The sequence below is a fragment of the Mixophyes fleayi genome, chromosome 8 (assembly GCF_038048845.1).
Source record: "Mixophyes fleayi isolate aMixFle1 chromosome 8, aMixFle1.hap1, whole genome shotgun sequence".
Taxonomy (NCBI): domain Eukaryota; kingdom Metazoa; phylum Chordata; class Amphibia; order Anura; family Limnodynastidae; genus Mixophyes; species Mixophyes fleayi.
In genome coordinates this window covers 20331614-20357350 of record NC_134409.1, presented here as the reverse complement: position 1 = coordinate 20357350, position 25737 = coordinate 20331614, and the positions used below count along the sequence as shown (strand labels likewise).

Here is a 25737-nt window from a genome sequence, read left to right as displayed (position 1 = left end):
GCATTTTATTCACAGGATACATTAAGAACATCATGATAGATGTATTGTATGGGGGAAAAAATGTTTTGTGATTAATGATTATATTATAAACAGGTGACAATCATTGAATACTTATTTTATATTGGACGTATCCTGCAGTGTATTGTCTGTCACAGCAGAGTGCACCTAGACCCGTGTTCAGCAAGAGACGTATCTTCAGATCTGCTTGTAGATGAATACGGACGTGCGTAGGCCCAAATTACGCGTGTTTTTAAAAAAACACGCGTTCCGTTTTTCGTGCCTTAATGAATCAGGCCCTAAATGTATTCTGTGATCTTAGAAACAAGTATGTAGTTATTTTACTATTATACTCCTCTGTTTCGTTATCTATATTATAATGTTCATTTATTTATAACCTCCTAGAAGTGTCGCTGTTGCTACTGCTGTCTATAAAGAGGTTTATTCAGTGAGGCTCCTATATGGCTCCTGATCAATAGTATTTTCACCTATGGTATGACCGTGCCTTAGTGTGGTGCAGTCACACAGCCTGTTCTGTAATGGGATAACAGTGTCTTCTCACTCATTAACCAGTATAAGCAGTCCATAATCCATTAACCCTTTGCTTTGGTTTGTTGCTCTGATACTTTGACGCCATAATACAATCCAATTATAGCAGGTGCGGGTACAAAAGCCCCTTCAAAATCCGCTTCTTTATAAAAGTAATGTGTGATCTCCTTGAGATGGCGTTCGTAGTGCAATCATTGATCACTTGCATAGCACTATCAGATCTTTGTAAATAAATGGGTATATTAACCTGCTGCAATGATGGCGACTACATGAGAAATTGGATTGGCTGCGGATGACATTACTTATAAGAATATTTGAATTATCATCGCAACCCTCCATTATGACCGCAGGCACTAACGTTTAATATTAAACTTTACATGGAATATAACACATTTCTTGTTACTGTTTAATAGATCAGTGTCCATAACCCACACCCCCGCCCCAGGCCCCCCCATCCCCCACCCCCCTCGGCCAGCTTGGCAGAACGCTCAGCCCACTCGCTATGTGATATTAAGATACCTATCATTTCAGAAAATCATTTAGTGTCATCCAGGTGTGTCCCAAGGGCAGCACTTTGATGTGGTTCCACACGAATCCGAGCCATTTCATTTTGACATAGCCGGGCCCGCGAGTGGGAACTAGTAAATGAGAAAAGTGGGCGTTGGGAATATAGTGTCAGCTTGTAGCTCGCACACAATGCACAAAGCATCAAACAAATAAAAGACCAATTTCCTCCGTCTTCTGAAGTCACCTGTTTGTAATAGGGCTGTGCATCTAATCACAGAGTGCTAGGAATATACACAAGAAGCGGACACATCATACACATCACAGGGCTGTATGATGGTGCTGTCAGTTATATTGTTTCCCACATACGCTGGTGGGTGTCTGACCAGTGCATGGAAGCATGCGGAGAAGATATTTCCCCTGTGACTTCCATGGAGGATTCATTCTACAGATCATCACATGAGTCATCCTATGCTGTACAAGTGTCTGGTTACATTACAAACTCCAGGAAAAGACAAAAATCTATTTATGTTCACAGGGGCTTCTGTGTGTAATGTATTGGCTACTGCAACTTTTAATAGATATATTACTTTATCTTTCGATTTTCCTTTGTGTCACATTCTAATGCCACAAAAAATAAACCTTTTCCTAATGATATAGGGCCTGATTCATTAAAGAAAGTTAAGCAAAAAATTGATTAAGTTCTCTTACTCAGGTATTCTAGACAAAACCATATTACAATTAGAGATGTTCACTGACCCCCGTTTCTGGTTTTTGTTTTGGATCTGGATTAATCCCGTGTTTTGGTTTTGGCAAGATCGCCCTTGCGTTTTTTTGGTTTTGGATTCCGATTTCCCCTCCCCCCCCCATAAAATTGTTGCTAAAATCACATATTTTTGCTTTTTTCCCCCCTAGATCATTATTATTAACCTCAATAACACTAATTTACTAGTTTCGAGTCATTTGCAGTCAATTTTGACCACCTCACAGGTCACAATATTATTTTCATACACTTTGAAACAAAGGCTGCAGATTTAGAAGACCAAGCCTGCCAGCCCTAGTATTTCTATTTCAGCAATAACAATTGGCAATGTAGCAATGGAGCTCTCCTGAATGTCACTGTACACTTTGAAGAACATTGCTACCCCTCCTCTTTCTTTTCTAGCTATGACGCTGCTCAATGCACTATAGACTGCCAGGAAATGTTACCCCTTCTGTGTCCCTCTGTGAAATGGCGTTGGATCGCCGTGGAGGGCGTTACTTATAGAATCCAAAGCTCCCGAGATCCGACAACGTAACAATGGCATTTTGCATTTTTTTTCAATTCCGAGGGCACACGAGCCGGCTCGGTACTCGCATATGCTCAATTCGGGTGTGTTCAGTTCTCTGGGAACTGAGCCTGAGCACCTCTAGTTACAATGCAAGGTTTTGCAAATGAGTTTATCTTGCACATAAGGAAAATACTGGCTGCTTTTTCATGTAGCACACAAATACTTGATAGCTTATTTGAAATTTAAAGTTTATCTAGGACATGCCCTACCCCAACTATAAATCTGCTATCACATTTTAAATTTACCTCCGGCTTCAATGCAGCATGGTTTTGCCTTACTTGCTTACTTTTGTTTAACTTTCCTTAATGAATCAGGCCCATAAAGACTTGGCTGGAAAGTGCAGAAGGAACAACACTGGTAAGAAAATGCAACATATTTAGTAAAAGTTGCTGGAGGACATATTCAAGCCAATAATTTAAATTCATTTTAAAGGACTAGGCCTCTGTTGGACAGTCCCTCGTTAACATAAATTGTTCTCCGCCTCCTAGCACCTGAAGCTGGGAGGCCAGAACGCTTGAGGACTGTATCTGTCTATAACTCTTTAGTAGGACTCTACTGGCGGAGGTATGGACGGCTTCCTATACCAGCAGGGAGCTAAGAGACTTAGATTTACTAAGCTGTGGGTTTGAAAAAGTGGGGATGTTGCCTATAGCAACCAATCAGATTCTAGCTGTCATTTATTTAGTACTTTCTACAAAATGACAGTTAGACTGTGATTGGTTGCTATAGGCAACATCCCCACTTTTTCAAACCCACAGCTTAGTAAATATAGCCCAAAGTGTGATCCGGCTTCAAGTAATAGTGGGAGGTTTTCTATACTACATGGGGATAGGGTGGGCACAGATTATTCAAGAGAGGACCTTTAAGGTGAAAGACTCCTTTAAGTATTGTACCTTTCTAGGACACCAGGCACAATGGAGAGTTTGGAATAAGGGATGAGGCAAGCTGGGGTCGTTGCAGGCCATGAACAATGAATCCTAATCAAACTGTGATTTTAGCTTTTAGCTAAGAATCTAGTCAAGCAATTAACAATTAATTTGCTTTCCAGATATCTCTGTGTTGGGCAGAAGCAGACCCGTGTATCCCAATGTAAGTATTAAGGATGAATATCTGTGTAGATAACATAATTCAAGGCAATGACAATGTTGTACTATTCATTACATAGATACATAATTGATCCCGAGAAAGACAAACAAAATCCTAGTGTGACAGTTACCAATTTTAGGCTCACAGGAGAAAAATGAATTGACCATAGCACTGGGATAAAGTCTCTGGTTCATTCACTCCCATAATGTCTTCTACTAATCCAATCCGGATCCCGTTTCCAATCCATTGTGCATTCTGTAGATTTTTGGTAAGGAACTCCCCAGCTTCACCACCCTTCACAATGGATGAATCCATGTTCCCTGTAGGTCCAAAAAAGTTTCTTAGACAAATTTTTGTATTGAACTTAAATATATTTCTATATATTAAGTCACATCCAAGACAGCTTTTATTCTTAAGTAAACAAACCTAGTCTTTCTAACCTCTGTTTAACCTTTCCATATATATCCCTTTATATCTGAATTTCAGGAATATAAACATGACATTTTTTAAAAATTTTTGTAAAGTTAGTTTATGATTTGTATATTACTGAGTTACTGTCCTTATTGTTTACTGCACCGTGCTGTCTCACCTCGTATTGTAATCGTTTGTCCCTGTACGATGCTACGAACACCTAGTGGCGCCCTATAAATAAAAATTAATAATAATAATATATTGAAACTATGCATGTTCAGCTATGTTTGGCTAATATTTACATGTATAGAGGTGTGTCCTAGTTTAATCCCTTTCAACAATATTAACCCCTTGAGTGCCAAGCTGCTCTACGTGACCCCCTAAAGTGCTAAAGACATGTCTATCTTGACCTCTGCATTTAAGTGGTTAAGAAAACCCACAGATCACTTCCCACCGGGAATCTTTTCACCAATAGAAACGTGCGTGTGCACAGTCTATTCAAGTCAATGGGAAATGCCAGAGTTGGGTGAGGGAGCCCCTGTTTCCCTATCCCTGGCACATAGAAAGATGGGGGTACCGTTGTTTGAAAGAGGGAAATTCCTGGTATCACTCTTTATTTATTGCCTACTGATCATTTTTGCGACGGGGATAATAATATCAATAATTAAGGTTTGGATCGCATTATGTCTATGATAATAAACTTTGCACAAGACATTAAAATATTGTATTTTATCACGAAACTACATTTAAACTACCATGGAAACATTTTATTATTGTTTTTTTTTTAAAAAAACTTTATTTATAATGTTTGGTAAGCAATACACAAATATTTCGCATGAACACAAGCGGACAAACACAAGTGATAACTCGAAAGCTAAATAAGGAAATTACACCTTTCTTGGATGGAGCAGATGCATATTGTACAAAGGTGAATATATGATACCCGTTGAGAGCAAATACACAACCTGAATGAGGCATATAATAGTTAATGGGTGAGGATAAAGAAAGAAGGGGGGGTGATGGGAGCAAAACTGGAACCCTCGTTGACCGGCGAAACATTTTATCTTTAGCATTTTTTATCTGAATTTCGGCTGAAGATCCCTGATGGTTACACTAGGCATAGTCCCACCACCATTATTAACGCTAATATTTTTTTTTTTTCTACAGTGCAAAATGATCTATAACAAATGTTAAACAAACAAACGAGTAAGTTTATGTCACAGCATGGGCAATGATTTGTCAGAAACTTTTTGCATGCTCTTTACTGTATCAAAAGAAGAAGCTTTGTGCTGCTTCAAATGTAAACTACAGCTATTAATTATAAGAAAGGGAGAAATTTGAGAATGGGACCTTATGTGGATTTTAAGTAACATTATAAAGACTCCTCATGTTCTGCTGTCAGACCAATAATCCAACCCGCCTTAGAACTTGGTGTGAAATGTTCTGTGCTCAGGCAGGTAAAGCAAAGGAGAGCACCTTGTTCAGTAACTCAGTGATGGGCATCAGGCGGCCCTCCGAGCCTTCAACTGCGGCCCACAGCTTTTTCCTTCTTTATGCCTCGTTGGTTGTTTCGTCAGTTTTATACGCAAACAGACATCTTCTGTCATGGGGCACTTTAAAAACAACAAGTGCTACAGGTTGACAGATACAAAACCTCTCTGCAGAAATGTGTTGTGAGTTTTCCAGACTTTCACCAAGACTGTCAGAGTTGGTGGAAATACTGATCACTCAGATTTGTTGGTTATAGCTTGTAACGCTTATCTTACATTAAAAGGCCTGCTGGTATGTTGTATGCAGAGTTGTGTATCTTTAACTTATTTCTGAGATTAAGGGTATTGTGCGGCCCAGTTGAAGGTTAGTGGGCCACACGTGCGACTGCTGAAGTGTGTCACCGAGTTAACGTCCAGGTCACACAAACAATCTCACGCACTGAGCCACTTTCACTTTGTGCAGAAGAGATAGGATAACGTTTGTAAAAATTAAAAATGTGGTATTAGGCTGGCTACACATTACGTAAAATTTCTAACGATGCAATATCGTAAACGATTTTACCAACAGTTGCAAAAAAAAGTCCCGATCAGCATATCGATCTATGTGTACACATGATACACGTTTTACACGATTTACCCTCAGATCTGTGCTCTTCGTCTTCATAACCATCGGCTGAAAAGATCGTGACTCTGCACACCCCATAGAGATCTATGGACACTGCCGGTCCTGAGTGCATACACACTGCAGAATTGGAACGACATTGTTCCATCGTTGAACGAGATTTTTAGTCTGGTTTTAAAATCAAATGAAGCGATACGATGAGCTTTGGAACGATAATCGTTCATTGTTGGTGCGTGCACACTGATGCGATCGGGCCGAGCAGTCATTTATTGTGTGATTGGCCCGATAAACGGCTGAAACCCTGTAGTGTGTAGCCAGCCTTACTCTTATCCCAGCTTGCATCCATGGTTTTTACATATTTTAACTAATTTTTCTAGTGCAGTTTTGAAAACTTTGAGCAATTTAAACTAATTGTTTTCCGTGAGTAACACCACGTTTTTTTTAACACCTGATTTCCTACTCTCTGTTTATTTGAACTAGTTATCCATTAGCAAATTCAGGCTGATTTCCATCTGAGCCTTTCCTCCTATGAGCCCAAATGAGATGAGGTTCTCACCTTTCCTCACAGTCCCAGCCTGCTTTTGCCCCTCTCCGTTTATCTGACAGCAACTTGCTCCAGATACGGTGAAAGCATAGTGCGATACTAATGACTAGCGCTTCCTTCCTCCTCCAGTCATTGTATGACCAGTGCAGTGACTGGCCCTGTGAGTAGACAGTGGTGGTATTGACGGTAAGAGGAAGAGCAGGTGATTGGTGCCACACTGTGCTTCCTCCTGCAATCAGTGAGATCAATGATTGACAGACGAGCGGGAGGAAGGATTCTTGTTATTGAGGTTGGTAGGGGGGAGAGGGTGCTGCCAAAGGTTAAGGAAATTCTCTGTGCCCCTTAAATCCTTTTGGAACATTTTCTAGCAAATCAGTGCTTTATTAAATCTTTAGTATTCCCCAAATAATTTCATCATCATTTACTTTTAACCAGTGGTCGAAGTGGAAATTTAGAAGTGGTGGTATGGAAAATGTAATGGGAATATAAGTGAATGGAATGTGATGGTTTTATAATGAAGGCAGTAGCAGAAGTGAGGGTATGGCGTACCACCCTATACGCCCCCACTTCCGCCACTGCTTTTTAACCAAATGTTATAAGAACATAGTTGCAAACAGCAAAATATTTAAATTTACATGTTGTACCTATATGGATTTATTTAATGGTTTGTTTTAGGTTTTTGTTCTAACCTAGAACCAAATGCGGATCTTCCACCTGTGATTTGCATTGTCACTAATCAGACACATTTCAAATTTTTCTCACAGGCAATTTGTAAGGCCTGTACAAGTCCTACTGCTGTTACCTGTACTCATTAGCACAAAAAATTTAGGATGCTGCCAATCTGCCCGACATGCATTATTTCTCAGAAAAAGCTCATTCCATTTCCTACTCGCGTGATCCATTATTTTGTAAAGTACCTTGTTATTGATTTTTTTTCTTTGACTGATCTCATACTTCATTGTGATCTTGGTTTAGTAGAAATACCATTGTACTAAGGACGAAATTTTCTAACGTTCGATCTCTGGCGCCCTCTTATTTTTGTCCTGTCTAAACTTTCAAATAATGTCAAGAACAAGATTTACAATGCATGTTTATTTTTCTACTCCATGGGAATATAGTAGACTTATGATAGAAAATAAAAAAAGACAATATATTTTATAATGTGAATCTGTGGATGCTGGAAAGACATTGAGGGACGTTTGGATAAACGGTTCCGGGTACAACTTTAGCAGAATTACACAGAGACTGAGTTATGATTATCATAGCTTCTGTATTTATTCATAGCTGGTGATTCTCAAACCGTAGTTCAGATATGTACGGTGTTGGTGTAGTTTAACAAAATTAATATTGAATATTGTAGAAATGTCATCAGCCCCTGGGTAGTGTAGCCTACATGCATTCATGATGCAATCTTTTCTGTGCCTCTTTAATGTCTTGCTACAGCGATAAACTAGGGGGTATATTTACTAAACTGCGGGTTTGAAAAAGTGGAGATGTTGCCTATAGCAACCAATCAGATTCTAGCTGTTGTTTTGTAGAATGTACTAAATAAATGATAACTGGAATCTGATTGGTTGCTGCAACATCTCCACTTCTTAAACCTGCAGTTTAGTAATATACCCCTAGGTCTTGTTTATTTTACATGTCTCTGCAAACAAGTTCAGCTCTTTCAGTATTTCTTAATCTTTGCCTTAAATTGACAGCCATCAGCCAAATTTAAATTGCCTCCTTTTAAAGGAAGAATCCCTACGCTCACACTAAGGGACTTATGCCGATTTGGACGCATGTTGGACATAACTTACACTCAAAAAAGGCACCTGTGAGAAATAGAGTAGTTATACAACAGGCGCGTATAGCTCTGTAGCATATGCGCCAGGATTACGTCAGGCAAACATACACACAGCCAGGTCGTAAGCAGGGGCTGGCTGGCAGACTTTAACCCAGGTGGCAAGAACACAGTACTGGTCCATAAGTAGTGGCCCATCCTTAAAGGGTGGTTTTCGATAGAATATACATTTCTCAATATAAAAATGAGAATATTTTAGTGTTTCTTAGCCCAGCAATACTTTATTATAAATGTTAAATCTTAATTAATGAAAATAAAAAATAATGCAATAAAAAAAACAAACCTCACTTTATATTGAGATTTATTTTTTATATCTTCTCCTTACACCACTTTTTTTTTTTAATACGCATATATATATATATATATATATATATATAAATATATATATATATATATAAAAAAAAAAAAATCACAACAATAAGAGCAACAAATGTGTCTGTCCTACCATCGCTGTCCCCCTATCATCACACTGCTGCCCCCCTATCATCACACTGCTGCCCCCCTATCATCACACTGCTGCCCCCCTATCATCACACTGCTGCCCCCCTATCATCACACTGCTGCCCCCCAATCATCACACTGCTGCCCCCCAATCATCACACTGCTGCCCCCCTATCATCACACTGCTGCCCCCCAATCATCACACTGCTGCCCCCCAATCATCACACTGCTGCCCCCTATCATCACACTGCTGCCCCCGTATCATCACACTGCTGCCCCCCTATCATCACTGCCCCCTATCATCGCACTGCTGCCCGCTATCATCCCACTGTCCCCTATTATCACACCATTCTATTTTACTTACCTCCTTATGGTCTTTTCTTCTCAGTACAGCTCCTCACTGACAGCGTCTGGACCTGATGATGACATCACACCTGACAGTCAGGGAGGAGGGAATGAGGCACTGCAGTTTGGTGCTACAAGGCTTCCGTAGTCTAGGGGAGGAGCCCTGTAGCACTGATATTGGAGCAGTGCAGGCAGCCTATCCAGTCCAGTGCATAGGCGGCCTGCACTGCCTTCACCACCAGACGGCCCAAAATCGTTTTCATCTGTCTGACTCAGCCCACCCCTGGTCATAAGCTCAAGAAACGTTTGTTAACATTTGTTTTGATAGCGAAAAACACATTTGTTATGAGACTAGTTATAATATTCCTTCTCTCACACATGCAAAAGTAGCAAAAAATAATTTAAAATTACAGCCACAAAATCCTATAATAGATTCACGGTCAATGCAGAAAGCAGCTATCGATTTTAAAGTGAATTTGCAATCAGCAACTCGGAAACATCTGGCTACGACTGTCCTTGGCCACATATGAACATGATCTTACTGTACTCCGCCTACGTTAGACTGCCCCCTCCCCCAATCCCACAGTGCAATTTGTCATCATTTATGCTACACAAACAGGCGCACATTCAACTCAGCATCAGGCCCTAAGTGGTTAAACTTGTTGTGTTCTACGGTCAACAAATAGAAAACAGAACCTAACCCAGATCTCTAGACGTGGTGTTGTTCCTGCGCGCGGAGACACCATTACTTTAAATTCCAATTTTCTTGTCTCGCTGCCTCCAGCTTCTCACCGGTAACGATAACCTCATAGTAGACTTTGCTATATTTCCTTTGCCATGAAAGCTCCATATAATTTACTTTCCTTGGACCGTCCTGATGATTCACGACTGTTTTATCATAGAGATTTTAATTAAAATTGATTTGTTTGAAGGAAAAAAAAAAAAGCTATATTAACAGCAGGAACTTTTGGGCGCTGCTAGACAGCAACGGTTGGTCTTTAATTCATCACTCCCCGGATGGCCCAGAGCTGCTCAGCTTCCCAGCAAACTAAGTCGAGATTGAAATCTACCTTTATTAGCAGCAGAAAACACAGCACAGCTTTGAAATTAAACGGAAAACGTGTTTAGAATGCGTTCGACACCTCGGAAATTCTGAGAATAAACAAATAAACGTAACGTTTGGCAACTTGCTGATGCAGATCTGTTGTTTTTTTCTTTCTTCAAGTAGCAAAATGCTAGATATCGATAACAGTGCGGCTGCAGGTTGATTAATGGATTTTTTTTCATCAGTACACAGAAATCTAAATGACTTTCCTCATAATTTCCATTCTTCTTGCTCAGTCACATCCTAAAACCAATGATTTGTTTCCCGCTGATTATTTTTCTTTTCTACTGTAGGTATTGGAGAGCTGTGCATAGTATGTTTCTATGCCAAGAATATTTTACATTTGGATTTTATTTTTTTTATTTTGGACTTGGCTTTTCCAGTGGCATTTGCTCATTGTATTTGCAGCACAAACTTCAAATATAATATTTGTAATGGAAAGTGAGGTTTACTGTCTTGTCTTACCTAAATATCAGGACAGCTTATCAGAAAACACGCTCATACCTGGAAAACACGCTCATACCTGGAAAGCACACTGACACTGGGAAAGCACACACACAAAATGTAAAGATGCAACTCAAAGGCTTTATTTTTATAAACGCATGCACAGGTTAGCACGGAAAGATGGCATCTATTGCAAGAAGTGAAAAGAGCTGGACATTCTAAGGTGACCCCAGCAATGGCCCCGATTCTGTGTATGAATCCAAAAATAACATTTCTCTTTGGTATTAATGACCTGCAAGGGGTGGAGGCTGTGCCTTTTTGGTAGTGCTCCCTTTTGAGCAGATGTGTTTCTAAGTGAGCAGGTGTTTACACTGATAGAGCAGTAATTAGAGCTCTGTCGATACTTTCACCAGGGTGCTGTTTGCACCTTTTTAGAAGCATTTTGTGTAGAGAATGCCTGTTTCTAGCCACACATTAAACAATGCATACCCCCCTCCAGCATGCAAGTCCCTGGCAGTGTGACAGGAGGCGTGGCCACGGGAAGCAATGGCGCTTTACAGCCCCCATTGTGAAGTGGTCACACCCACATTGTGATAGGGGCTGTAAAGTGGTAGGCTGACCATTAGCTACCTCCCCCCCCCACCCCCGCCCCATTATTCCCACCTGTGGGACAAGCGCTGTAAAAAAAAAAAGTAAGTGAAACATCCATTTTTTATTTTTTTTTCCAGCCCAGATAAATGTAGCTTGCTGAATGAGGTTTTGACACTCTACCTGATCTTAGGTCTGCGGTGCCCAAACTCAGTCCTCAAGGGGCACCACCAGTTCAGGATTGCTTTAATCATGCAAAGATAAGTTAATCTATTTTCCTGGGTCAGTAATTATCCCACCTGTTTCTACAGACAGAAATCCTGAAAACCTGACCTGTTGGTAGCTTTGGAAGACTGGGTTTGAGCACCTCTGCCTTAAGGCATGCGCTCTGTCTATTCTGCTGGTGCCTAGCCAATGCCAATTCATCTAGGCGATTGCAGGAGCAATTGCATGTGTTCCAGTCCCTCTGCAGAGCGGAAGTCACCCACGAGGTGCCCTCTCCACCTCTTTATCTCATTTCAATATTCCCGCGCTACAAAATTAATTTTTGTTTTTGCACTGCTAAGCAAAACTCAGCACATCATATACAAACATCTTATCGCCTTTAACCCCTCCCCTGGTGTAATTTTATTCATCTTCACATGGACCTGTTTCTCCTGACAAGTTTGCTCTCTTGCTGTGGTGTGATTTGTAGGTCCATGTGTTGCTGAATTTTTGTATGTTGTTATGTAGCTGAAGGCTTAATTTATATTTTTGCACATTTATATATCAACTGTTATTTCCAACTTATATACAATTATAACATCAACTTCTTTTATGCTTGTTTATAGGATTCCAAAAAGATGCATATTGATGACCTTCAGATGTCCTTGGACAATCTGAACGACCGCGTACTCCTAGAGTCACCAGGCAAAATATCACCTTCTTTATCTCGCTCTGCTCCACCATCAATACTGAGACATCCACCTAGTCCTGTCCTAAACCGATCCTCTCTTAGAGAAAGGTAACGCTTACTCCTTAATTCCTAGTTTCAAACAGATGTCATTTGAGAGATCCAATAATTTGGAATACCTGGTCAGATGTTACAATACGTAATAAAAAAATGTGTTAAATGTGTTGTATTCCTTGAAGGTATATGACCTTGTGAACAAATCAATCTCAATGTGTTGTTTTGATTTAATATCTTCGTCTCAGGGATGCTGTCCGATCTAAAGCTGATGTAGATAGTCAGCAGAATTGTTACCTAATTGTTCAATATACAAAGTTGCTGAGCACTTACATTTTCTGAAAGGAGAGTTTTGTATCTCTGTCTTTTTATGCTGGATGTCGCTAGCTGTCAGTCATAGCTGGGAGCAGCGAAGAGACAGAAATGTGTGCCAGGAATTACTTCTTAAAGAGGACCTGTCACCACGGGACAGGTTTCTTTTTAATCAACTAGATACTCCTTAATGCAAAAATAAAATTCCCCTCCCATTGGCCATGAAAGAGACTAACATGCTAATGAGTCTGACTTCTATGCTAATTCTCTGCCTGACCACTACCAGCACCACGGACCTCTTAAGCGCTGTAGACCTGTGAGGAGCGCTGAGTTATGGAGCAGTGAGTGGGGACGCCTGGTGAGTGACTGAATTGACTTCTTCCGATTCTGTCTGCCAGGTAAACTTGGTAGGGGGAAAATTACTTATTTCCTTTTTTAGGAGTATCTGGTTTAAACAAACAAAAAGAAAAAATGCTTACCTGGTAACAGCTTCTCTTTACGTTGACCTACGCAAAGAGAAGGTAGCCAATAACTGGTGCATCCTGACCCATGACTTGGTGATGTCATTAGTTCCCAGTATAATGGTCAGCTGTATTTTAATGAATATTGGTTCAGTTTACAAAATGACAACCTTTAATGAGCTGCTACCTTGTCAGAAACTACAATATCTATTTATATTTAGATGTAACTTAAGTAGTGCAGCTTTGTATATATGTAAATCGGCTTACATTTATGCATTTTATGCATAATATTAATTAATTACTTCTCTGTGGTTTTTAAATGGTTCTGTCTGAAAACTTTGTTTTGTGCAGGGATAAAAGGTGTCATCACTAAGGTGAATGTTCTGAATGGCTCAAAGTACCATATATTATTGAGTCTGATTGTATTAACAATATGTATCCCTATAGGAATGGAATCCGGATGTATTAAACATAGTGTTCATATTTATTGTCATGCCATATATAGTCTATTCAGTATTTGCTAGAATGCTGTTATTAGTGCCAGTAAATCCAATCTAGCACAAAGTTGAGATTTATTACAATGAAGTTTTTAGAAGTGTCCTAAATGGTGGAGCTGTAGTTGTTAGCTCTGTTGATTTCCCTCACAGTCTTAATGGTTTGTAAAGCTGGGTGCACACTACAGAAATTTCGACCAACTTTTTATGCCGAGCGATTTTACATGCGACCGATGGTCCGATCGCTCGGTCCATGGACTGCATACACACTAGCCTTGTTTAGGACGATAAAGGGAAGAGCGGACGTCCCTTTAGCGACTTTTTACAGCCATGTTGTCGTGAGCAATGACTGTAATTTCAAACTCACTGTTGTGGATCGATCGGAAGTTTATACACACTACACAGCGGAAACGAGATTGGAACAAAATATTAAACGGTACGACCAACCAAATGAGGCGATAATCGTCCATTTGGGCAGACTTTCGACCATCGTGTCACTGCACACACTGACCCGACTTTTGAACGAGCGGTTGTATTTCGGCTGATTTAGCCGATTATTGGATGAAAACTGTGTAGTGTGTACCCAGCTTAACTTTGATTGAGGGTGAGGGCCAGACTATACAGGCAATTTTATGCTTCTAATTGAACCCTGCGGATTTATTTTGTTCATTTATCGCTGCTAGAGCATGTCTAAGTTGTCGTTTACAGTCGGAAAATATTACTAGTGTAGCAGTAAAGATCGGACGCATCGGTTCTAAATGAGTCACTCCTCCAATCAGCAGCTTGCTTTAACTAATGACGCTGGTGCAGAATAGAAGGAAAAGTGGGCTCTTTCAAGGGAGGGACCCCAACCAACGTATTCATATAGGGAAGCAAGGGAATTTACTGAAAATATTATTTAAACTGTAAAGCACCTAAACTTTTTACATGGGTTGGATGAAAAATTGCCGCAAAACCACATGACCCCAGTATCATGATGACCACCAACTACCTCACTATATTCCAGGGTTTCTCAACTGCAGTCTACACATACCCCAAACAGGTCCTGGATTGAGGACTTTACTTATCATGGACTGGAGGTTAATCTGTTAGGCTGCATCAAAGTTAGTTCATCTGTTCCCAGAGATAGAAATCCTCAAAACAGAACCTGTCTGGTGTAATCGAGGACTGACGTCCAAGATACTCCCTCCTATGTTTGTCTGTACTGCGCTCTTCCCCATTATACATGGAACATAAAATTACCAGTTACAGGAAGAAATGATGTCGGAGTATGAGCCTTTGCTGTTCCATGGAAACCTGAATAACCGTTTAACAAAACAATTCTCAGACTGCGTCACTGCAGAGCATCATCTCCACAAATGAAAAGCAGTACATAATGTATTCAACAGGCAAATGCACAGATGGCCATGTCTTAAAATAAAGTTTTATAGTAAGATACGACTGTCTAAATGGTGATCATTTTTGTGGCAGACAGCTTCCCTGAAACGCTCAGTAGCTCCTATTAAATTGTAGTGCAGGGTTTACGTAGATTGATTACTTGTTCTCTCTCCTGTCGAACCCCAGTTGTTGCCTGATAGAAGCCTCTGGATCACATCTTTTGATGCCTGAGAGAAAATACAACTTTGAGTACAGTGGATAACATGATTGGTTGGCTGCAGCAGCCAACCAACCAACCAGGTGGCATGTTCACAACTCCTGTCTGGGACACATGATTTACCTGCACAGTCAAGTCCACAGGTGTTCAAAGCTCACAGGGAAAGGATTTCAATGAATTCCTACATGGTTGGGGCAGGAACCAAAGATTATAGGCTATTCAAAGCCTGTTGGCGCAAAACCCCCCATCCTCCAAAAGCATGTTTACAATGGTGATCACGACCACTGAAGCTTCCTTTTATGTCAGTGCTCTAGACCAGCGAAGAAATTTTGGATAGCAGTCCTATAAAAGACCAACCATTCTACATATTCCCTAAAAAGCTAGATAGATTGCACTTGATAAACCACCCAGGAAGTAAACCATGGGTTCTTGGTCTAAGTAAAACATGACTGTCCATAATATATTGCACACCTTATGGTTTTCTATTTCGTTTTATGCAGCTCCCTCAATTTCCCGGCTCTTGATAATAAAAGCACAATAGTAATATGATTTTATTAGTCTTTACTGCTGACATTTGCTCAGTGCTTTATATTTTGTACTTAGTGGAATTTAGAGACCCTGTCATCTGGAATTTCCTCACTTACATCAAGTTACTCAGAGTTCACATCAAACTTTGCGGTAGATGAAGCGGACAGTGTCACAGTCCTCGGTCATTAGGTCGCTCATACAGGCTTCATGCACTGATTCATTTGCATTGGCCTCTTTAACTTTCTGCTCTGTATATGAAAGCCACTAATCAAACATAATGCGAGATGGAAAGGAAAGAGGAAGATTAAGCTGTATTTTTAATGCCTAAAGTAAACCCATGGAACAAATGGAAGTGCTCCTGTCACCAACACACAAGGGGAACAGCGATTTTTCCAGACATGAGTCACTTTGTGTACCTCATGCCTCTGACATGTCCCTCCTTCCTAGTGGATTAAATGGCTGCTTTCTCATGAAAATTGCTTCAGGTTCACTTTAAAGGGGATCTATAAGGAAAGATGCTACTTCTGGCATAATAACTTATAATAATAATAATTACTAGGGAAACGGGCTGTAACCGCCTTAAATTAAACTGTTTGTTTTTTTTGTTATACTTTGTATGTGACAATAATTTTCTTGACTGTAAGATCATTGAACTGTGTGCTCTGCGTGACCTGTCAAGATTCCACCACGCCGACCTCCTCGAGGGCGGCCTCTTGGCATGTTTGTTGTAAACAAAGCGAGGATAAGTGCATAATGAGTTCCCCGCAAGACGCGCTGATCTGTGTGGATGCAAATAACTGTCACAGTTTCCAGACCACCCAGCAGGTCACATGATCCAGCGCACCCAGAAGGTGCTCAGGGAGCGTTCACTAACTGTCACAGTTTCCAGAGCAACCAGCAGGTGCACAGATGTATTGCCAACTTTCACATTCTCCAGAGGACAATGGTAATGCATTGTTGTAAATGGCAGACTTTTCCCGAAATAACTCAGAAACGATGCATTTGATCACAACACCAATATTTTTTTTTTTTGCAAATCTACAGCCCAAGACCTTTAATTTGGTATATGATGCCCTGCTCAGACAATGGCTTCATAAAAAATAAGACACTCATAAAAGTTTTACTTATGCTATTAATATAGAGATTATTATTTACTGGATTATTTATTCACTTTTCCAAAATGTAGTTGGTAATTAATCTTTCATACCATAAATCCATTTACGTCCCCACATCCTACCAAGACACTCTGATTTTGCTTAGATTTTTGACACATCTTCTGATTCCCTTCACTACTGCTCGCTTGCTCTCTTCGATCCCCAGTTGACGGGCGATTAATAGTTTCTAGAATATCCTATACTTCATTCATTTGGGGCCTTATCTTTTAGCTTTGCTGTTCCTATTCTTTAGAACTCGCTAGAAGTCTTCAAATACAGACTCAAGACTCAGCTATTCACTCATTAACACTCCTCTACTTTCATTCTACCCAGTGAAAGTAAGTAGCCGATTGAACATTTACTCACCTGTCTCCACTTACTCAGTAATACAAATGACAGTATCTGCTTCTCACAAGATCAGCACATTCATCTTCTGAAATGCTCTGTGCTGCTATGATCATTCAGATGATGTGATTGACTAAAGGTTGTTATATCTCCACTAACAAAACTGGGGAGACACAGACAGAAACGTGACAAAGAATGATACAATAAGGTTCTCTAACCCAAGCCAATCTAGTAAAGAAGGAGGTATTTGCAAGGCGCTTTTTATGTTTTTTAAGGTAGACATTTCCCGTTCAGCACAGCAGCAAGTGGTCAAACTGCATGTTCATATCCTATATTATTTTTATAATTTATTTTTGTTATCAGATCATCTTTCTGTTACCCCCATGTAGGTTCCTTTGGGAAGCTCTCTCCCTCCCTGCTGTGAATATACAGCTATTCATATTGATTTTTCTCCTGTGATACTTTGTCCTTGTAAGTAGTTTTCGCAGAGTGCGCAGGCTAAGCCTTTGAAGGCAGCACGACCCGTGATCTCTAACATCCTTCACAAATATGCACATCCTCGGGGGAGAGTGGAAAAAGTTTAGTGATATATTTGCAAAGATTACGTGTGTAATTCCCCCCCCCCCCCCCCACGCTTATAGCAGTCCCCACAGATGTTGCTACTGTGTCTTTGTTTTAAACAGATAATTGTTTGACATTTGAGACAGGCCTTTGTATCGAGTGATAAACCTTCGGAGCGTGAACCATTCTATGAATTTTTTGTGTCTTTAGCTTGTAGTAACCAGCCTCTAATCCCGGCGAGAGTCTTGTCATTGTCTCTTTAGCTAATCAAGAAATCTTGCTGTTGAGAAAGAGAAGATTATTTGCTTTCTTTATTTTATCCTTTTCTTCTTCTTTTTTTTTTTTTTTTTTTGCCGTCTTTATCACTACGCAAACAGAGGGGACGTGTGCTTCACTGCCACACCAGAGAGGAGGGTAGTTGATCACACTTGACAGAGCATCTTTGAAATGAATTATGAGAAGGTCTCCCATTGATCTGGCTTTTTTTCAGGTCGCTGAGCAATAATTCCTAAGTGTTTATACAATCTATTGAAATCAATAAACAATTTAAACTGGTGTAGCAGCAGAATGTTTGCCGAGGCCGCGGAAAATTGAAAGTATGACAATGAATACCGTTAAAGAAGTGTATTTTTATCTTCTGAGCAAATGGTTCTCCTAATGAAATGTGTTTTTTTTTTTTTTTGGTTTTTTGTTTTCCGCCCCCTCCCTTATCTCCTTTGACATTACACTAAAATCCCAACAACAGAGACACAAGAAAGAGGCATTCTTGTGTTAGGATGCTGACAAGCTCTCACAATTGGTTTATTTCTGGGCTATAAAACTCTATTGCTATTTCAGGCCTAATGTATGCAAATTAAGGCTCATTCCATTAAGGCAGACGAATATGCATGGAAATATTTTCTGCACTAGAAGCTGTGCTAGTCTATCATACTTACTGTATGGCTTTGTAATTGGTTCCGCAGCCCAGTGCTTAAAGGCGAGCATAAAACACATACCTAGATGGTGGCATGCAAAAGGTTGGCCACGCCTGGTCGAGTCCCACGTTTCAATGAATCTCTGTAAAAATAATTTAACTTAAACATTACATTTCTGTACTTTTTCAAGCACATTCAATCTTTATTTGATAAATTTAATAGATGAAAATACACTATATGGACAAAAGTATTTGGCCACACATCTTAATTATTGAATTGAGGTGTTTCAATCAGACCCGTTGCCAGAGGTGTATAAAATCAAGCATCTAGCCATGCAGTCTCCATTTACAAACATTTGTGATACAGACTGGGTCATTCTGAAGAGCTCAGTGACTTCGAGGTATTGTGATAGGATGCCACCTTTGCAATAAGACAGTTCGTGCAATTTAATTCCTGCTGGATATTTCACGGTAAGTGATATTTTTAAAAAGTGGACGCGTTTAGGAACAACAGCAACTCCATCACAAAGCAGGATACCATGTATATTCAGAGCGGGGTCAACAACTGCTAAGGCGCATGGTGCGTAAAAGTCTCCAACGCTCTGCTGATTCCATAGCTGAAGAGTTCCGAACTTCTACTAGTATCAATGTAAGCACAAAAACTGTGCGGCAGGAGCTTAATAGAATGGGTTTCCATGGCTGAGCAGCTGACCAATGCCAAGCGTTGGATGGAGTGATGTAAAGCACACCAACACTGGACTGTGGAGCAGTGGAAACATGTTCTATGGAGTGACGAATCGCGCTTCTCTGTTTGGCAGTCAGATGGGCGAGTCTGGGTTTGCAGAAGTTAGGGGACTGGTTTGGGCTCGTCCCTTTATCTCCAGTGAACGGCAATCTTAATGCTTCAGCATACCAACTCATTTTGGACAATGCTATGCTTCCCACTTTGTGGCAGTAGTTTGGGGAAGGCCCTTTTCTATTCCAACATGACTGTTCCCAAGTGCATAAAGCAAGGACTACAAAGACATGGCTTGATGAGTCCGGGGTGGAACAACTTGACTGGCTCGCACAGAGCCCTGACCTCAAATGGAACGGTGATTGTGAGCCAGGCCTTCTCGTCCAACATCAGTGCCTGACCTCATAAATGCTCTACAGAATGAATGAGCACAAATTCCCACAGAAACACTCCATCATCTTGTGGAAAGCCTTCCAAGAAGAGTGGAAGCTGTTATCACTGCAAAAGGGGAACCAACTCCATATTAAAGTATATGTATTTGAATACAATGTTATTACAGTCCCTGTTGGTGTACTGATCAAGCGTCCGAATACTTTTGTCCATATAGTGTATCTTGATAAAGGTACGATGAAGTACTGAAACTTTGATCATCCATATTCAACTACATAGATACTTATTTAATATAGTCCTGCGAGTGGAGGTTGCAGTGATTGGAGATTTGCTACATAATAGATTACGTATACAGGTGCCAAAACAATAACATGTATTGGTCATTTTTTTTTTTTTTTAGTACAATATTTTAAGAAGTCTAATTAGCTTGGAATTGTGGGAGGGTTCCAGGTAAATACCCCATACTTCTCTCACATGAGTAGTGGAGTCATCCTGATCTTTAAGCTGTTGGTATCAATGTATCCCTTGTCTCCCCTGATCCCCTGGTAACTCTTTCTTGTGCGCCTTTCCAGTTAATCGCACTGATTAACACATCTGTCAGCTGTTGCTTCTCCTTTTACACCCTGCTCAGCAATTCAGCACCATGCAGAAAAAAGGAAGAGAAAAGGTTGTTGTCCCCTTCCAGGTATCTCAGGTATTTTAGACTGACAGCTTCAGTGGGGCAGGTACTGATGTAACGTGTGATCAGCGGCTGTGACGCATGCATCGTCTCTGTGTAATGATAAAGACGGCAAAAAAGACTAGATAAAGAAAGCAAATAATCTCTCTCTACCGCAAGATTTCTTGATTAGCTAACGTGACAATGGTATTAAATGGGATTAAAGACGAGTAACCCCAAGCTAAAACACCAACAAATGTATGGAAAGGTTCAGGCTCCGACTGCCCACTTTTGGTGTACTGCAACAGCCGTGATCACACCCCCCAACATTAGTAGGTAAAGCTTCCAAAAGTGTGCCCCTAATAGTCTGACAGGAAGAGCAAACCTTAGTTCAGGCTTGTGGAAGGCAGAAGCACACCCCAAGATCCTACTTTTACCCAGGCTGGGACTTTTAACCTTCTCCACTCTTCAAGCCCACTGGTTAACTCCCACTCCTCTTATCCCTGGAAGCCCTGGTCCTTAGTGGGCTGGAGATTGTGAGAGGGGCTTAACTTGGGAGTAATTGCCATTTGATTTTTTTCCCTGGACTCCTGCGGAGGGGACTTCAGGAGGAAGCACACTCCGATAACTGGGCTAAAACAAAACGGTTGCGAAGTGGTACCTAGTGGGAAAGAAGTGTACCAAGTGGTCTTGGTCTTTTTTATATGGCCTGGCACCACAGGTGCCCAATCAAGGCTCCTCTTAACCTCTAATTCTATTTCGGAGGCAAACTTGCGAACTGCCTCACTAACTATTGCACTCTTCCAAAATTAACATCTTGGGACCAAGCCTTACTTTATTATACTTGTCAGTGCTACTTTGCAGCAGTTATGTCCACTTCCCAAAATGGGTCCCAGATCATGTCAACAAGTCATGCGATCAGGACACGAGACTCTTCCTTCTGTTGAGGAACTTTCCCTTAAGCATTTATTATTTTCTGTCTTTCTGGCTGGACTAATTGGTTACATTAGACCACAGTTACTTTTATTCTGTTCACAAGTTTTGTTCCTTAATCTCCTAATCTATCTGGTGCTCAGTAGGTAGGCCCCTCACACAATTTGTATTTATGTAGCATATTCCAGAGCACTGTAAATCAGAGCATTTTATTTGCACACGTTGGTCCCTGGGACGATGAAACTTACATTCTGATTTGCCTGCCACAGGCATACAAACAAACACCAGCATCTGTTCAGTTAGAAGCCAATTAACTCACCAGTATATCTTCGAGCAGAAACCTAACCACCGAGAAGAAACCCACGCAAGCACAGATAGAACAAACAAACCACAAGATGAGAATCGAACCCTCTGCCCTAGAGCTACCCAACACTGCGCCACCATATCACCTGGTGAACCAAAAGAGTTAAATGAACACCAAAGGCTCCAGATGCTGAAATGTCCTTGTATTTTTAGATAGAGTATAAGCACCATTTCTTCATGTGGTTCCTGATTTTTTACATCGAGTACACATGGAGGCTTATGGTATTACATTCTGGATCAAACTTGAGATATTTTCACATTAAGCATGACAATGCCAGGTCACCACCGTAAATGTCTCTCAGCTATTCCAGAACAATTCCAATGTATTAACCTTTTTGCTGTCACCATTACCCTTAATTAAATGGTTTCGGGACAGGACCTTCTCCTGCAGGGTCTGTTATACACTGTGCAAGTGGCCTCGGAGGCAACAGAGAATCGAGCTAGATTGGGGAATCTCAGAGCAGAATGGTAGACATTAAATGACTCCTCGGCTCAGTGAGCTGGAGATTCGGCTCATTGTAACACAGGGCAGAAGATCTTCTAAAGCTTCTAGCTCCAGGAAAAAAAAAAGAGATGACTTTATTTATACTGTACTGTATGATTATCGAAATAACAATGTGACAGGTTCTTTACATTTACACAAGGAACAGTTTTAGTGCTATTTATGAAAATTAGACATTTAGACCTATTGTGCACTAGGTGAGCAAAATCTTCTTCTTTTTTTTTTCTTTTACCTGCGATCTTTGTAGCTGCATTCACTGTATGATGAACACCTTCAGTGAGATGTTTATAATGACAGGCGCTCCAGCTACATTCATCACAGTGAATACAGTTACCATCATCAGAAATAAACCACAATTGTTCTCCCTAATGTATGTGACTATTTAAGCAGTTATGAATACATCTGCCATGCTGTGCAGCTAAGTACTGCAAGCAGCTTCAAAAGATTGCCAGGACCTTTAATGATAATAAGGATGAGGGATGCAATCAATGGAATGGAGTACTGTCAAATTATTGTGTTGTGTTGATCAAAGGTGACGGGAAGGAGACTGGTACGGAGATGCCTGGTTGTTGCATTGATGAAGTCACCTTTGATATACGTACAGTGATATACTATGATAAACAATGCTTAAGTCTTATCACAGAGAAAAGACAGTGAAGATTTCTAATGTATAATGAATAGTGAATAAACAAGCCTAACAAGCCCCTAGGTTTAGTATACAGACATCTTGAAATAGTAAAATAATATACCATAATTACAATAGATTTTCCATGTATTGTTTTCTCCCAGTGTTTTTCCCAAATTTGTTTTCTATATCCTGTCAGACTCAGATCATTTTCTTAGAATTAAGACACCTGGGGGTAGATTTATCCAACCTTCTAAAATAGAAAAAGTGAAGGTGTTGCCCATAGCAACCAGATTCTAGTAATATTTTTATAGAATGTACAAGATAAACGATAGCTAGACTCTGGTTGCTATTGGTAACATCTCCTCCTTTCGCCATTTCCCCTTTTAGAAGGCTTGACAAATGTACCCCTGGTGTATCTGTCCTTTTCACTACAATAGAACAATTCGTTCAGAGTGAATGCTCTGACTACTGTCTTCTCAATCTCATTTGATACATGTCATGTGGATTCTCCAGCTCACAAGTAGATATGTTAGAAACAACTTTAATGTGTACTTATCCCCCCCCCCCCCCCCAAAAAAAAAAACAACTTAGCATAAATTATTAAAACAAGTTGCAATTCTTATTATTATGAATTGTAGGATATACAATAAAAACAATGAGGTTTATAAAGGTGTTTTTGGTGTAATTGTGTTCTACTTCATTTTTATTTTTTATTTTGCACCATATTTTTGTGTCACTCTCCCTTATTGAGGACTTTTTTGTGGTTTTCTGTTAATATCTCATTTTAAAACAACATTTAGTTATGTTCTATTTTGACACCTATGAACACTTTTATACTCGTATCCAATTGTGTGATCCTTCGTTTGATGTCATTTGACTACCTAAATTGGACGGTACTTGTCAGAGAAAGAAAATCACGTATTTGTGACATAAAATGCTTCATGGCTGATATCTCTTACTTCATTTAGACTCTTCTATACCTTTAACTACTTAGAATAATTGACACAAGACCTGAGTGTGGCAAATTAAAGACATTTTACTCAAATATGGTGGTGAAGGAGCAGTGAGTACGACTTCTTCCAGGCAGCCAGGAAGTCCCAGCATCAACCAAAGGGACAACCGCCAAAAATGGGGACTCTAACCCCGGGCGCACATATCTACCTCCGGGACATCTGTCCTGGGCACTACTGAAACCGCAACCCCTCCGTGCTAAAGGAACGCACCCACAAGTCTACCCACCGGGGCGGTACTTGGACCAAAACTATAACCACCTGCTCTGATTGGCGGGTTCTGTGTGCCCACTACCGCACTGTGCGCCCAACCATTGAGCGTTGACTGCACTACGTATTCCGGCATCTCTCCATTCACTATTTCCACCGTGACGGTCCTTGAATACCAGGTATTGTACATCAGTCCTGAACAGCCTGCCTCTGACCGCAGACACATATACAGTCAACCATCAACACCAGGAACTCCAGAGAGTGATTTTCTCTCCGCCCATCCTATTTATAACCATCTCCCCTCCCCTGTGACATCAGATGGTCGTACTCCCCTCAGTTAAATGTTTGACCCCAGAGTACTAACTAAAACTTAGTGACACAGCCTACAGATTTTATTATCCTTCTTGCTTAATTCAGCCTTCAGTTCTTATTTCTGCCACTTGTGCTGAATATATGACCGTGTATTATGTGTGTATTTTTGTAATTGGTCTTTTGTTATAAATTTTATATTTTTCAGTTAATTTTGTAAATGTCACCTAGTATCTTTCCAAATGTGTGCATGCTGTCTGAATTTTTAAGCAATCAGTATATTACATTTGTATGCATTAAATCCACTTGTAAAGCTTTTAGATTTGGGCATCGTCACCAGTTATATGTTAATGTGCACCTGTTGTCATAAATTAGAATTTTCTGTTTCAATATATAAAATAAGTTATATGCTATGTGTGGTATATTGCACTTCTAGAAATTACACTATTCATTTATTTATCTTATTTATTTTTTTTGTCTCTTATCCTATGTCTTGCCTAATGCCTGTGGCTCAAGTATGCAAATGAGATGCAAATGACAAAGTCTAGTAGATTAGACAGAAAGATAGCCCCTGTTGTTGTGTTTCAGGGAGAGAACGGAACCCCAGATCACTACAGTTCCTTTGTGTTTGTAAGCAAGATCTAGACATCTCGGTAAAAGCTTATTCGAAGTTTTTAAAGATGTCAATTTAGTTTTATGTGGGGGGTGATGAAACCATTTTACCATCATGTGTAATTTTATTTTGACATTAACCCCCATATACAAGGAGTGGCTCAGTGGTTAGCTGTATTGATTAACGGTGACAGTGAGATACTGGTTCCAACGCTAGTGTCAGTCTCTTGTCGACCTTGAGAAAGCCTTTTCATCTTCCTGCGTGTGAAATTAAATTGTAAGCATGATTGGGCAGAGAAAATGTGGCCGAAATGTCTGTGTACATAGCTTTGTAAATTGTTTGCACAAATTGCTATCACAGTTGATATCAATATGGACCTCAAACCAATGATCAAGTACTGAATACATTAACCTGTAGGTATTAGCAATCACTGTGTACAAAATGAGCGATAACTGCATAGGGTGCTGTCAGACGACGGCTCTTCTATAGTGAAAAACGAACCAGGAGTCCTTTATAGTGATGCATTACATGCGATAGGAATAACTGTTTTCCTGTGACACGAGCGCTTCAAAGCCCCCACTGCAATGCAGTGATTCTACAGCTCTCAAGTGACACGGAAATAGTGTGCCGATTTGTATTTAATGTGTCGCTATATGGGCTACGTAACACTAAGGTGTAATAACAGTGTGCCTCCACCACTACAGGCTTATATAATGGCTGCATAACCCCCAAATGTTCTGATTTTCGCAGTGCAGTGCTGATTTTAATGGACTG

At 40.3% G+C, this 25737-nt stretch overlaps 1 protein-coding gene across 5 annotated transcripts in view; it reads left to right on the top strand.

Moving 5' to 3' along the window:
• SPATA6 (spermatogenesis associated 6) overlaps positions 1-25737 on the top strand; it is a 56352-nt gene that overhangs the window by 15349 nt on the left and 15266 nt on the right. For all 5 annotated transcript variants that reach the window (XM_075182049.1, XM_075182048.1, XM_075182045.1 and 2 more), the window contains 2 exons: positions 3430-3470; positions 12134-12306. In XM_075182049.1, coding sequence (XP_075038150.1) covers positions 3430-3470; positions 12134-12306 — 214 coding nt within the window. The remainder of the gene's footprint in view (positions 1-3429; positions 3471-12133; positions 12307-25737) is intronic.